This window comes from Nipponia nippon, unplaced genomic scaffold (genome assembly GCF_047370975.1).
Source record: "Nipponia nippon isolate SJK-2023a ecotype South Korea unplaced genomic scaffold, ASM4737097v1 scaffold_3, whole genome shotgun sequence".
In the NCBI taxonomy this organism is placed as follows: Eukaryota; Metazoa; Chordata; class Aves; order Pelecaniformes; family Threskiornithidae; genus Nipponia; species Nipponia nippon.
The window spans coordinates 93,803,823-93,819,446 of record NW_028262347.1 but is presented as its reverse complement, the minus strand read 5'-3'; the positions used below and the strand labels follow the sequence as shown (position 1 = coordinate 93,819,446).

The window sequence follows — 15,624 nt, the reverse complement described above, 5'->3', positions numbered from 1 at the left end:
AAACAGCATTTCAGCAGTGTGATTGGAGGCTTGCCTGCTTTCAATGTAATCAGCCATCTTTTCCTTTTAATATTTGAAGTCTTCCACCTGCAGGCTATTAGCTTTAGTGCTTTGCAGAGAAAGAGTCAAAAGAACTGATAAATAGAAAATACCAGCCATTTTTGCCAGCCAACAGAAACATCAGAGGTGACATGCAAAGCTAGCCAATATGAAGTAGCTCAGCATGGATTTTCCATTAACTCAGGAATATGCTATTTGTATGGAAAACTACTGAACTTCAAATCTAGGAAGAAAAATGCTGCTGCTGACATATCCATTTCAACATATTACAACGAAACCAAAACAGAAATTCAGACTGTTTGCTCTTATGAAGGTTATAGTGTGAAGTAGTAGGAAGAATGCTGGGGTTTTTTTTTAAAAAAAAAAAACAAGGTAATTCCTTTTGAAGCCATGGCTGTAGGACATGGAAAACAAATAATCGTTTTTGAGAGACACTCTAATTTCACTATATCCCCGTGTTACTTGGAAAAATTTTATATGTAACATATACGACGCAAAAATGCCAAAGCTTTGGCAAGCCCTGAATTAAAATGGAAAATACTTTGGAAAACTAGGTGGCAAATGAGTGTCAGTGTTTCATACAAAAATCATCAATATCAGAGAAAATAATAAGCAATCACTGAAAAAAATAACAACCTTAACTATTAAAGTGCAGATTGACCAAGATATATCACCCACACGTTCACACACAAACCTGTCTGAGCCAGGTGGAACAACTGGATGAATTATACTGCCCACTGCATTGGATCGCAATATTAACACAAAGTTAGCAATCCTCTACTAAGTCAGTATAACACCTGGAAAAAAGGATGAAAGTGGCATTCACTATTGACACATTGCACATGGTCTGAGAAATGAAACACAGTTACCTTGAAAAGGATGAGAACAAAACAGCCAACATATGCATTGGTGTAAAGTCAAAACTCTACTTCAGTTTGCAAAGGGTCTTAATAAAACTCACAGGGTACTCCCGCAGTTGCCCTGCTTGTGCAGTACTACCGCCCACTGGCGCAGGGGCATGCAGGGCAGAAATCCACAGGAAGCTTGGGAGACCAAATACAGGCCCCAAAACACTGCTAGGCACTAAACCAAACCCCAGCTCCAGACATTAGGGAAAGTTTTTGAAATCCCAAGGCAGTGTCCCTGAGCAGTGCTGGCTTTTGGTGCTGACTGCCACAGTGCTACCCAACACAGCACACCTCCAGCATGAGCCAGGGTGCAGCCATGAGCTTGGTGCATCTCCTGCCCTGACCACAAGGCCTGAACTCATTTCGGATCTGGGGGCCTGAATACACCATCCACATGTCCAGTAACTTCATTAGCCACAGCTAGATTGCATGAGATTTGTCTGACCTTGCTCAAAAAGAAAAGTACATATGCCACTTTTGAGGACTGCAGTCCATGAAAGTAAAAAACTAAAACATCCAGAGTTTTCATTCCTTCCGTAAAACAGTAACAAGCACTGCACCAAAAACTAGGGAAGATACATTTTATTTTCCTTTCTTTCTCCAGCAGTGGAGATTTCCTCTGAAAGGCTGCATACAAACCAGGATCAGGCTTTCCTCTCTCAGTAGCAATGTGGCTTAAGAAAAGACCAATGAGTACAAACATTTTCAGAATCCAAGCAGTGCACAAAATTACACTTGTAAAACAAAACCAAACCTTTTTCCTGTTGCCAATAGCCTCATACTGGAAAGGATATCTAAGAGTATATTAGTCCATCACTGCAGGTCTACGCTGGTGTAACTTTATACAATAACTCTACTTGGAGTAACACAGGAACGAGTCAGATGTCAGATGGTATCTAACTGTACGGTTACTAATGACTTTCTGGCATTGGCCATACACAAGAAAAGATTCACAGCCACCTAAAACATCAGCTGTAGTACTTGCAAAACATTTGTTGTCTAGCAAACTGCTGGCTAGAAACTTTTTCATTCTAAACTCAATGAAGTGTCACCAAAACATTCCATGCCATCAGAAAGGGAACACTTTGCAGAGAGATATGGGTCTTAAGAAAATTTTTTATCAAGAAATCTTCTTGGATTAAGAACTCTGGTATAATGTGGCAAGAGAATGACCCAGAGTCATCTGAAAATAAAAAAATCTGCTGTGAGACAGAGTACAAAACAGTCTCTCATGAATAAGTCAAGCTCTTGGAGAACTAAGAATTAACTACAAGGCAGTGAAATAATTTCTGTCTTGAGAAGGAATATTGAAACCCAACAGAGGAAGAAAGAGTTATATTTTTTAAATCTAAAGCATAATCACAGAAGCAGAGCTCACATCAGAGAACAGAAGGGGAGATGGGAGAGGAAGAAGCATCATTTGCTGAGGACTGCTGCCTGCTAAACCTGCTAGTCATGCTGAAGGAAGCTGACTGCAAAGGTCAGATGGAAGAGTCCCTGGTCCAGATAAGAAGCTGTGTCTTTGAGAAAAAGGATAAGAGGAACAACCTTAGGCTCCTTTTGCCTGTCAGAGTTCAAGGAGCATCTGGACGACACACTTAATCATATGGTTTAGTTTTAGGTAGTCCTGCGAGGAGCAGGGAGTTGGAATCAATGATCCTTATGCATCCCTTCCAACTTGAGATATTCTATGATTCTATGATCAGAGAACTGGGATAGGACATAAAGGCAGTTTATTACCACTAGTGCTGCCTAAAAGAAAAAATGATTCCTTAAGAAAGCTTTGCAACCTTCTTCACCTGTTTCCTTCAGACACCACATATTCCTGAGCAATGAACGCACATCAGAGTTTCCCTAGGGCACCTGGAAAGATTGGAGGTGCAGCACCGATCCAGAGTGCAGAGAACCAATGCCCCAGGGTACCAACGAGGAGTACTGAAAGTGCAGGTGAATTACAGACAACTTAAAGCGACCAAAACCGGAAGCTCCCACACACCCTAGGACCTGGCATGGGGCAAGGAGACCCACAGGTCAAGTATGGGTGTAATATAGTGGTTCCAGGGGCATTAATCCTCTACTCAGCAGCAAAAGAAGATTCAAACGCATATCACAGCCCAAGCCCTCTTCTGTTGCCCGCAGCTGTGCCATCTGCACAGAAGTCTTACAGCATGGATCATGCATTGCACACAATACATATTGAAAGAAATTGCTTTTCCTCACACCAGGAGTCTGGATTTTTACTAATGCTTTCCCTTACTCCTTCAGGCAAAAGCCTGTGGCATGTGACAAGAGGGTATGGGGACTTTTACTTAGTAACGAAAGTCCTCTGAGCCTTCTCTGCAGAATAAAAACATTGTCTTCAAACCATCTAAGTGGTAAAAGAAAAAGGTTGCCCCATTAATTAGAAAGAGCTTCCACAGCATTCCCCATTGGCCATATCAAAACATTATAGACTTCATCCTTTTAATTACCCCCAGAAATATTTTATCACAAATATTCAGGACTGTGTAGTGAAAAGCAATGCTAAATAATATTTTTGTTAGCCACCAAAATTACTCCACTACTTCATAAAGAGCCAAAAATGTAATTTAGTTACTTCATTGAAGTTAACCATGATTGAATCTTCAGATCACAAGAAAGTCAAAGCAAAACAGATAGCATTTCAACCCAATATGCTAGGGATGCAGGGAAAATAAAATATTAGAGCAAATTAATAATTGTTTAATGAAATATAAGGCAAAAATCAGCGGCTTTGTATATTGCTAGTGGTTTAGAAGTGCCTTCAAACTCTAGGTTCAGAATATTTCATTAAACCTGACAATTACTTAGTGGACCTAATGACCCCGTCTTCAGCAATCTGAGAGAAATGAACAGGAACGTCTTTTCTGGCCCCGTCCATCCTCTCATGGAAATGTTTTGCAATATGTTGCAATAGATAACTAGCATTCCTGCTCTCCTGTGCAAAGAGCAGTTTTTCAGGTTTTTGTGCCATTACTCTCAATTACTAAATTACTCCAAAATAATTAAATAGAATTAAACAGCTAAATGGCTTGTGGTATCAAAGAAAGCATCAAGGACTATCAGGGAACTTCTTTCCCAACCCACTGAATTTCTGTTCTCAGTAATAAAGCAAGATCTGATCCAGAGTTACATCACGGACCAGTATTCATGGAAAATAACATTACCACTGTTTTTATGATGAGTCATGTCCTCTAATTTTCAAATTCTCTTGACAGTCCTGCTGTGCCACAAACAGCATTAATGTCACACTTAAAGAAAACCACAGATCTTAAGTGCCATTTCTGAGACACGAGTTCATAAAATTCATAATGTGTTATTTTCCAGGCTCCGCCATAGTCAAAGATATATCTGCAGGACAGTAACAGAGTCAATGGACAATACAGGTCTTCAATATTTCTCAAAATAACAGATCACAAAATGCAAAATATATTTGACCATAAAAATAAAAACAAAACCTAAACTATTCCATATTGATAGTGCTCATTTTATGAAAAAGTCTTTGCATACCACCTTTCCCATGCAGTCTGAGTCATGAAAAATGTAAGATGTTGAAGCTAGGGTAGGAAGCTAAGATAAATTCAATTAGTTGCAGAATTCTGCTCTTTGACTTTGTTTCAGCAGCAAATAAAATCAGCTCTGAGACACTTTCATACCCTTCCTGTATGAAGAAAGATTTACTCATTAACTCCCTCTAAAGCTAAGGAACTGCTCCAAAAGCAGAGCCCAGTACCAGGCTGCATTACCATAGCTGCTTACACTGGCAGGAATGGTGCATAAAGAACTAGGCATTCAGCCTTCCCTCTCCCCTGCTCCTCATGCCTTTGTACTGCCCATTAACACCAGAAAGACCCTACCCCTGAAGCCAAGAGCTGGTCCAGAGATAGGAATAGTACATGCAAAAAGAGTTGGCTATTTATATATTTTGCATATGCTTTAATTACACTATCACTACAGCACACAACAACAACATGCTTTATAAAGCACTGACAATTTTTATGGTAATTATAAAGCCCAATTAGCAATTCTTACACCACGGGCAGATTTTCTTTGATTCAGCAACAGTTGAAGAGAGAAAAATTTAGAAGAAAAAAGGCTTAAAGGTATTTGAAGTTACAGTCAGAAGAATCTAAGTCTGTAATTTGAAGTATATTTAACATATGTTTGAAATCTGTTCTTCTCAACAAGGGTTCTGACTTGGGAACATGCATCTTCACTCAGTTCTCCAGCATTTTTTCTCTCGTTGACATAACTAGCTTATAGTTTCTCTGGAAAATAATTTTATCTCATAAGAGCAACTATCAAGAGCTAAGAGTAAATGTAACTTTACCTTAGCAAGTTACAAGCCATCATAAAACATTTCTGAATAGAAATGCAATCAGTGGTTATACTAGTATAGGTAACACTCGAACGAGAGACAGTTACCAATTACTTCAAGTTAGGAAAAAAACCCCGTGTTTTTATAATACAAAATGATTCCCTGTGGTGGTTTATACACCTTTCACTCTTAAAATATCTACTGCCCAAGTTGATCCTGTTCAGTTCCCAGCCAAGATACATCACCAGCTGGATCAGAAACGCAGCCCTGTTATTCCAGAGCAGTTTAGAAAGGTGCCCAGGTATGCCAGCATTGAAACGTTGCTGTTTGATATGAGAGATGGACTGTGTAAGTTGGAAGTAAAGCAAGCCCAACCTCAGACTTGGGAGGAATTCTGAATTTTGTAGCTCAATACTGTCCCCAGTGTAAACTGGACTGACTTCTTTTTTTACATAGACTACCCAAAGCTCTTAAGTTAAATAAATTCTGTTTTCATAAGAAATCAATAGGGAAACAGTTCATGTAATTCTATTTCTTCAGCTCCACCCACGCAGCTGATATGACTCATGATCCTCAAAGTTGTTTCAGCTTTCAGGAATATTAGGACTTGCCTCATTCAATTTATTGTACCACTAGTGATACTGAGATACAGACACCTGCTTTACAGCTGTGAGAAAAATAAGCTACTTGACAGCAACAAAGGTAAAACTTTACTTTGGCATAAATTCTGGAAAACTGCTATTTCCTCAGTCTGTCACGCTCCCTGAAGAAAGGGTGAAATGTTAGCAAATTTTAATGACTGCTCTTAAGGGGAAATGAGGGAATTTCAGAGAATTATACTTGCAGATTAAAATATGGTAACCTAAAACTTCTGTAGAGTTCTACTGTCAAATCCTCAAAGCTGAAAATGATCCCACTGAACTACAACTTACAATGATTGCCGACAACACTTTCCAAGGATTTTGCACACGTGTCAGTTGTTATTGGATTTAATTTTACTAGAGACTGGATGAAAACTATTCTCTTTCATTTGGAAAATACTCAAAAATTCCTTCTTTTTTTTTTTTCCCCAACAGTGACAGTTAAAAATGAAAGCTTGACATTTGGCACAATACCTTCTTAGAAAGAGTAGTTCCATAATTTAGGTCTGCATCCTCATCAAAACCACTGGAAATATTCCCTGCTGCATACCTTATATCAATATACAGGACTTCAAAGTGCACACACACATGGATGGATACAGCAGAACTGAGCTGACACTGGAAAGTGGGTCACATTAGCTATAATCATTCATGATGGTCTGTTAGAGAAGATGTGCCTGCATCTGCTTAGTCTGGATCTATCCCTGGGTGTCTACAGGCAATGCCCCAAATGACTGGACTTGCTTTCTCTTGACCAGCTGGATTGTGTAAACAGAAAGAATTAGTGTTAACAATATTACTGTAAAAAAAAAAAAGTACAAAGTATTAGTGTAAACAGTGGAGTAGCAGTAACACCAATGAAAACAGGTCTTTCTAAACAGGTGTGAGGGAGCTGAAACAGTGGTAGCATACCACATTACACATTACTCTGGAGGAAGGGTGCACATGCACGTGATGGGGAAGTAATATTAAGCTGATTTAGTTAAGCTAGTACAAAAGGCTGTGTGGATGCATTGTCCCTTCACCAGGTTTATGTTGGTTTAATTCATATCAAGCAGAAAAATGTCTAAGAAAAACTAGACCTACTCTCAAAATCAAAGGAAAAAAGCATCATGTAGAATTTTACATTGCTTTAGCCAACATCAAAGTAAGCCTGTGTACATGAGTATGCATGTGGACAGATATACAAAACAGTGGATTTCTTTAAAACTCTCACCTAGAGGATATAAAAAGGGTATTGGGAGACTAAAGCAAAGCCAAGAGAAATTGCTGATTAATATGTCTTCATTGTTGACCTCACTACCAAGAAAATATCAAAACAAAATTTTTCTTTTCCTATATTTTGTACATCAAAAAAAAACCACCAAAAAGTTATTCCAGTGTACTGCAAGAGGCATTGGTATCTCAAGCCTACTGCATAGCCACAGATTTCCAAACCCTGGTCAACTTTTCTGAATCAAAGACAAAAATTTCAGTTTAAAGTATAAAGTATGATCAGAAAAAAATCTGTTCAGAGAAAAAATACTCTGGGAAGTTTTATTACACACTTGCCTTTGCTCGTCAATTTTGCCATCTTTGATCTTCATTATAAATTGCCATTGCATTTGCATAATTTATGAAAAGCATATTAGGAGAGAGAAGGAGGGAAGTGAAACATCAGCCTTGTGATCCCTTCTTTCAAAACACACTTCATCTATTTCAAAGTTTTCTTTATGGACTTGCTAGTTTGTTTATCCCTGGATGGTTTCTAACAAAACTTTCTTGATATGTCAGTTTTATATTGCTAATATTTTATACCCTAAGCTCTCTTGTTACTTTGCACATCTTTTTCAAAAAAGGCAACAGGATTATATTGGCATCGGGAGGTGTATAATGGAGTTAGGCAGGACAAAAGACCAGTTTCCCATAACAATAACAGTCCTATTTGTGCCTACTAGATTTAACAGTGTTTAGCATCATGTACATTCAGACTAGTGACACTACCCCAGTTATAGTGTGGTGCCATAGGGTTCAAGGATAGCTGTAGTTATCCTTGAATTTAGCCAGCAGAGTTGGTAAATCTAATTATATTTAACAATTAGGTTTTATATGAAATGAAGTAACAATAAACAAAGCCCAACAGGATGAATCTGCCATAATTAATTGTTCCCAAAAGAAGAATATCCTGCAGCATTTCTAGAATCCTATATATGCTAGTAGTCTGTTCCCAAGACAGACACTTTTATTTGCCCTTAATAACAAACATAATTTGAAGGGATTAAAATTGCCTGGCTAAGCATACTGATAGACATCTATCAAACACATTTCTGTATATCAGATTCCCAAGCTGACAGATTTGTATATGCAATCAAGTTAAGCCTCTATGAAACAAAACAGAAAATCAGTTAATAGGTACCTTGTGGTAGCATACTGATGTACTTTAGAAGGACATAACACTAAACGAGCTAAATGAAAGACAACTCCTGTTACACAAAATTAAAGTACCAGAAGGCTACAGCTTGTTAATCAAAAGTGTGAGTCATCCTCACTTTTCCATGATAAAAGGAATTTGATAAAATTTAAATTATGAGGACAAGTTTTAGTACCAGAAGAGCACAGGATAGAAGAAAGGCAGTAAGTAACTGAAAAAGGGAACCATCGTCCTGTTTTATCTAAGAAAGCTTATATTATAAAAGAAACTAGCAACACCATATACTAAACAACAAATAACAATGTCAGTGATGTGAAGGCAGGCGCATGGTAATTAGTCTTGCTCTCAGTTCAGAGCTAGCCATGAATTTGGGAAAGCTAAAGTAGATTTACTGTCCTTTCCCAGTCACGTACGCTTGATAACGCCTTTCTTTATGGATGTATTTACTAAGAAACTGGGCAGCACTTAATTGAGCTTAGACTTAACAGAAAGGTGATTTTATGGTAACCAAATACCAACACTTTGGTTCTGAACCAGTGAGCTTCACAGTACATTCAGCAGGTTTCTTAATTACAATACCTATTCCCATCATAGCAGACTGAGGCTACGGCTCTCTCTTCTACATATTTATTTCATGAGTATTAGTCTTTGTGCAGTACACTGCTTTTGGGTGGCAGACTCATATCTAAGAGCTGGTTTCAGAGGCGACCTTCTTGTAACATTGGATAATTTTTTTAAATGAACAATGTTGCTCAATGCAAGTAGTGTCCCTGCTTGCTGGAGGTCAAGTCACTTCATTCAGATACTCCATTCTCTGCTCAGACAAGAATATGCCATACTAAATGGTCAAATGGTTAGTTCATCCTATTTTGCCGGAAACAAATTACTACGCATTTTCACTCCAACAGAGTGGCAGTAACAAACAGCTAGAGTTACAGTTTTGTAATTGCTACCTTTGACTGGCCTGAGGGTTTGCAAAGTGAATATTTACCAATAGCATTTGCTTAGTTTTGTTTAAATGATAACAAACAATTGAGGAAGTTCACATCAACAATTGGCCCACTTGCTAATACTTATTAAACAAACAATAAAGCACTGCTTCCAAGACAGGCATATTCAAATTCATTTCCTGAAAAAATTGTCTTTTGCAGGTCTTCACCAGACCTTGGTTGTAAAAGAATGAACACCAGTGAACGCTAAGTTCTCTGAGAAATGCAAATCTGGCTGTCCCAAGGATACATAAATTAGGTTTGAATTTTCTGCAGAAATTTCAGTTAGCAAGACAAAATCATGGCAGATGGATTCACAAAAAAGTATTTGAGCATAAGATGATTTTTTTTTTTAAATCCAAAATATATGGCACAAACTCAAGATAGAAAACTTGGCTTTAATTCTACTCTGTGCCCAAAGGGATTTGAACTTAAATCCCTGAGAAGAATGCCTTAATTCCAGTAGGGTTGAAGCTGAGCATTTCCAGTCTCCCTGTTGATATGCTCTAGTGTTTATAAAGTACATTCACACACACACTTTTTTTTTTTTTTTTTTTCTCATTGCAGATACTGAAATTCAGCTGTTTTATAACCTGGATGAATATCCAAACCATTACTTACCAATTGTGTAAGATAGAAAGGACTTAAATTCAGTGTGATTAGAAGAAAAACAATTGCCAGTTGTTCCATTATGATCAAAAATGTACAAAAAATGCCCAGAATTCCTATTATCTACTGAACCCTGTAGTGTATCTCAGATCCAGAAATGAGTTAGGACTACATGCAAGTCTTCCACCAGACCTGAACAACCAATATGATTTGGGAGATGCCCCCTTACAGAACACATGATTATTTCAACAGTGCTTGGTAACTTCTATGGTCATAAAGGCTCAACATTGGGAGGTACTATCTGCTGGCAAATAGAGATAGTATCTTTTGAAATCTTCTCCCTTGACTTAAGTCTCCCAAATGATGTATTATACTCCCTTATTGCTTTACTAGTATCTGATTAGCTTTTGGGAAATGCCAGCTTGTCTCTGCTTCAATAGCTTTGTCTAAAACCTTGAATTATCTTTCCTAGTTCTCTCAGAAAGCTATTTCCTAACTAATGTGGTTTATTAATCTGCTGCATTTCTGGCAAAGCAAGCAGAATATTAAGTGGGATACTTCAGCAGTGTCTGGCATTACAAAATATCTGGGAAATACTTAAAGTTGCTCTGAACCATAACATCTTTTCCTCGTCTTTTTCACTGCAGAGCACAATAAACTTGGACTCTATTACAGTGTTTCAGTGGAATCTCAGAACAAAACCCACAAAATCTAAAAGATTGGAATGTGTACCATGATTTTCCAGTGGCTATTAGCTTAGTCCATGTATTTCTATTCCAAAATGCAAATAGGAGTGGGAACGCATTACTGTATTTTTAAGCCTTATGGGTAAAAATATTCCCTTAAGAAATTTTTTGGCTAAGCTACAGTCCTGTGGTCAGACAAGTCAAATGCTGAAGAAATGATGCAAGGAAATCTAGTCTTGGGGCATAACATAATACTGTTTGCTTACACAAACACAAGTCTCATAAAAGCCAAATCTTTCTGACAGAAACACAGCAAAGGATTTCAGCTTTGTTTAGACATCAGTTTTTCTCTCTCTAGAAAATTTAGCCATGTGCATAAAGCACAGTCATTGCACACCCCAACTCTCTCCAAAAACAAGCTTTCAAGATGCTGACTTCACTGCCAGCTCCCTCCCCTTCCCAGGAGTAAGCACACACAGTTATTGATATATTTACTTTGATTGTATCTCAGCCTACTGGTGCAACACCACACCAGTGCAAACCCATGAAACACTTCCTGAAACTAGGCAGTTCATCCTTGCAGCTTAGGAAATACCAACATGTGACCCATGATATAGGTATGTATAAGCAGAATAAAAAATTAGAGGAATACAGATGGAAAACAAACAAACAAACAAACAAACAAACAACCCACCCAAGAATCAAGAATACATTTGTTTGGGCTTCAACTGATGACATTGGCCTTCTAGGCCTCCATTTATCTGTCTACAGCTGATACACATCAGTATCAAGACTTTAAGAAGTTTCACTTTTTAGGTTATTCCTCCAACAAACCAACTACCATTATATTATAGAAGCATATTCTACAGATTGATAGTGAGATATCAAAAGTTTCCATGAAGCAGTTAAATAACAGGTGCTTTCATCTTACCTTAATAACATGAGCCTGCCTTTTTCTTTGTCTTCTGTGTTGTTCTCCTGTGTAGAGAAAAGAAACAAAATGTACAAGGATGGATTTCAATTCAAGACCAGCTTGGTCCACTGTTCAGTTGTGATGTTCTTGTCTATTTTCAGGAGGATAAACACTTCTTGTTCATTCAGGTGTTTATAATTTTCTTGTAGTCAAGATCATACCCTATCATTTTCCTAGCTCACAGCCATGGGAGGGAGCAGGAAACTCATTAACACAATCATAATAGAAACAGCAGGAAAAAACACCATTTTAAAAATGTTAAAATATGATTTTTAATGGCCATTACATTAGCAGCACCTTTCTACATATGATAAAGCAGTAACTCCATATGCTAAATTCCCTTCTGCTCAGAGTACCTGCAATTTTACACAATTTAACAGCTATGATAATTGGTAAACATTGTGGCAAACGGAAGATACAAATTTAAAACAATAAGAGCTCTTAGTTGAATATGGGAGGCATCTAAAAGAAACTTCAAAGTCGCCAAGTGGGAAGGATTTTAAAAGAATCTCCCCAAACCAGCTGGAACTTTTGCCATTTGAGACTGAACTAAGTTTCAGCTTTAAAAGACCTCAGTGGTACTATTTTAATTTATTTTAAGAGATAATAGAGTTTCAAATCAGATCTTGTGTTATGTGGACCCCAGACAGTTAGCAATGTAATTTGAAACTGGAAAAACTATTCTGGCTTTGCTACCCTTTTCACTTTTAATCCTTTCATCCCTTGTGATTTTTCCTGCCTCAGTGCTATATCCTAATCTAGAAAATTAGGACATGACAAATATTCACCAGTTTGTAGTACAGACAGAAATGTGTTATTGGAATTTCATCTGTCAGGTAGTTATCACGCGGTAACGAAACAGCCACTACATACCTAATCAGAGCTACCCAGGAAGAACTTGTCATGCACAAAAAGTGATCAGGTAACCTTCTATTAACTCAAGCCTCAAGCAACCTTACAATAATTATCATAAAAATGGAAAACTTCTGATTTAGGCCCCAAGTCAGGCAAACACTTATGCATGTGCTTAACTTTAAGAATGTAAATATGCTAAGCACTTGCTAAGTAGGTTGGCAAGCACTGAACTGCCTCGTTAAATAAAGCAAGACCTAAATCTTACACACGCTCACACACACACAGAGCAGTCAGTGCCTACCAAGAGGAATTTCAGGCATAGCACTGAACTACACAATTTCCATTCATTTACATTACTAATACTAATAATGCTCAGGTGAAAAGGAAGATGATGAGCTCAACAGCTCTTAGATCAATGAATGGTTTAGCATGTGAGAATGTCCACCTGGAACCCCAAGCCTTTTCACTTTCTTTCTTTGCTCTCCTCCCCTAATACATGGATATAGTTTCCAGCTTCACTGTAGATTTCCCTGACTGTAAATAAGGAATTGCAGGTTTTTAATCTTGATCCCCAAATGTACTGGGTCTCACTTTTCAGCACTGCGGTGTGCTGGATTTACCAACCGATATACTTGTCTGAACATTGCAGACACACTGGGACAAGAAAAACTACTGCTGGGCAGATGGTTAGGACCTCCTGAGGTCTCTTCTATCCTGAGTTATTCTACAGTCCTAAACCAGTCAGTTCCCATAGCTCTGTGGCTGCAGTACTCATTCAGGATGGGAAAGCTAGATTCAATTCCCTCGTCTCCCCAGGAGTGTACCCTAACCACTGCAAACTCCAGTGGGTGAGTACATTTCATCCCACCCGATGCAGCTGCCTTATTTTATTCTGGCCTTGCTCCAATATTTTGTTAAACATTTGCAGACTGAACCTAGGCCTCCCTCTTCCTCTGCAGTGACTACAGTTCCCCTAGGTTAAAGAGTCAGCATTTTTATTCAAATTCCCTCTAGGAAGATCAGCTTTTAATTATTGCATGGTCGTCACTGGAACCTTTTCAACAAGGAGTACTAAGTGTTTTCTTCCTGAACTTTACAATACAAGCAAAGAAAATAAACTCTCTTTAGAATTGGCACAGCTATGAACAATACATAGCACACAGAGCTTCATTGTTTACTTCACTATACCTTAAACATACATAACTTTTTTAATTGCAGATGGATTTCTGCATAAGAACAAGGATTTCTCCAGGGATCTTTGCAGTTAGTTAGTGTAAGGAATTGCTCTAATTAACAACTCTTTCAACAATTTAAAAATGCATCCTTCCAGCCAAGGAGTCTGGAGCCACAGAAAAGGAGAACAGGTCTGCAAAGCAAATAACATTGTGTATCTGACAAAGACACACAAACACTTGGAAATTTTTTTTCCATTTTAAAGTTAGGCTTTGGCTCTAGATTTTTGGACTTCTTCCACTAATAGCTAAACCAATGCAGGATGGTTCACAAAGCTACTGCATATTGCATTTGACCAAGTTGGTATTTGAGTGGAGGGTAAAATATGCCAAACAGAAGCCATTTGTTTGGCAGTACCTTAGGCTATTCTAAGTAAAAAACTGCAATTCAAAAGGTTAATTTCAATCAGTACACTGAGGCAGTACATAATAAAACTTTCACACTTTCTATAACCACAAGTTTTCCAATACAAGTGAAATTTCCAAGCTCCTTTGAAAATGCAAGTCACGAAATAAGTACTAAGGGATAAATTTTGATCTGAAGGTTGTATACTAATGACTTTACCTACCCCTGTCCAATCACAAAGAAAGAAATATTAAAAGCTGTCAGGAGTTTTAATTTTGGAGAGGTTCAGAGGAGTCTACTGTAAATTAAAGGGTCTCTCTTCGGCAGTTCTGCATGTTTTCCACCGTTGGCCCTATGTAAAAGTGTTCTTCATCCATGCACCTTTCCCCAAGCAGCATCTCCCTTTTCTGACGATGCGGCAGAAGGCCAGCAGACAACATGCTACTTCTTTGAATGTTGCCATTGAGGACACATTTCTCTAGAACATACTAATACAAAAAACCCCAAAAGGTAGCCTCAAACTCATCCTCTCCAGTGGCAGGAATATTTAAAGATAAGGCAGTCCTTCTCAAAAATACACACCCTTACAACCCATCACCTTCCCCACAGTGTTTTGGACATAACACCTTGAATTTGTTCTGCTAAACTTTGCTATGAAAAACATTTTTCTGGCTTCCTATTAAAAGAAAGTAATTATAAGAGCACTGTTGGGAGAGAAGATACAATGCAAAGTCTCAAAGAAAGGTTGCACACACCACTGAATACAGTATCTCAAAATTTACAGCAGAATGAGCTGCTGTGAGCAAACCCATGTGATAATTTGTTAAAACATAACTTTTGAGAGCTCACCTGCTACAGGGAGAAAACAAAATGGGCTTCTTATAGGTACAGTAAACCTGAGTCAATATCTGGCATTGCTTGGTTCAGCTAGTCTCCAGCTATCTTGACACTTCCAAGAAAAAGGAGCTAGAATTTGCATTCAAAATAAAACCAGAGGTCAACAATATTCATTTACATATTTTTAACTATATGCATCTTCTCTGAGTATGTAATATACTAGAATCACTATAAACTTCAGGTTCCTTTTTCGTTTATTGAGATTATACTGTAATGCTCAGTAACATTGTTACAGATGTTTCATTTTAGTACTCTCTTTCAAAACTGTTTCATTATTGTGTTTGATCGTCATTTAATAATCTGAGGTCCTATAACCTCAAGAATATACTAAATAAATCAGCTATGGTCATAATACTTGCTTCACCAACAAGATTTTTTGAACGGAATTATTTTAGTATGAAACTGAGGTATATCTTAAAATTGTAACCTATATGCTTTACTACTTAATTGCAATACTCTATCTGCTTTTTAATCAGGATGCAATATTAGTGTGCCACTTGCTATTGAGAATTCACCTTTTTAACAGAACCTAGGAGATTTTGAGCAGAGATATCCATGATTTTACCCCTAAGGAATATAATTAATCTTGAAAAACAGAATTTTACAAAAATAGAACGATGAAAGAAACATATTAATGCAAATATCTCTTGCAATGGAAGATATTTAAATATTCACTATCGTA

General features: G+C 37.7%; 1 protein-coding gene across 1 annotated transcript in view; it reads right to left on the bottom strand.

Annotated features, from left to right (window-relative positions):
* FAM13C (family with sequence similarity 13 member C) overlaps positions 1–15,624 on the bottom strand; it is a 141,045-nt gene that overhangs the window by 88,853 nt on the left and 36,568 nt on the right. The window contains exon 7 of the mRNA XM_087764860.1: positions 11,571–11,617. Within this exon, the coding sequence (XP_087620986.1) occupies positions 11,571–11,617 (47 nt within the window). The remainder of the gene's footprint in view (positions 1–11,570; positions 11,618–15,624) is intronic.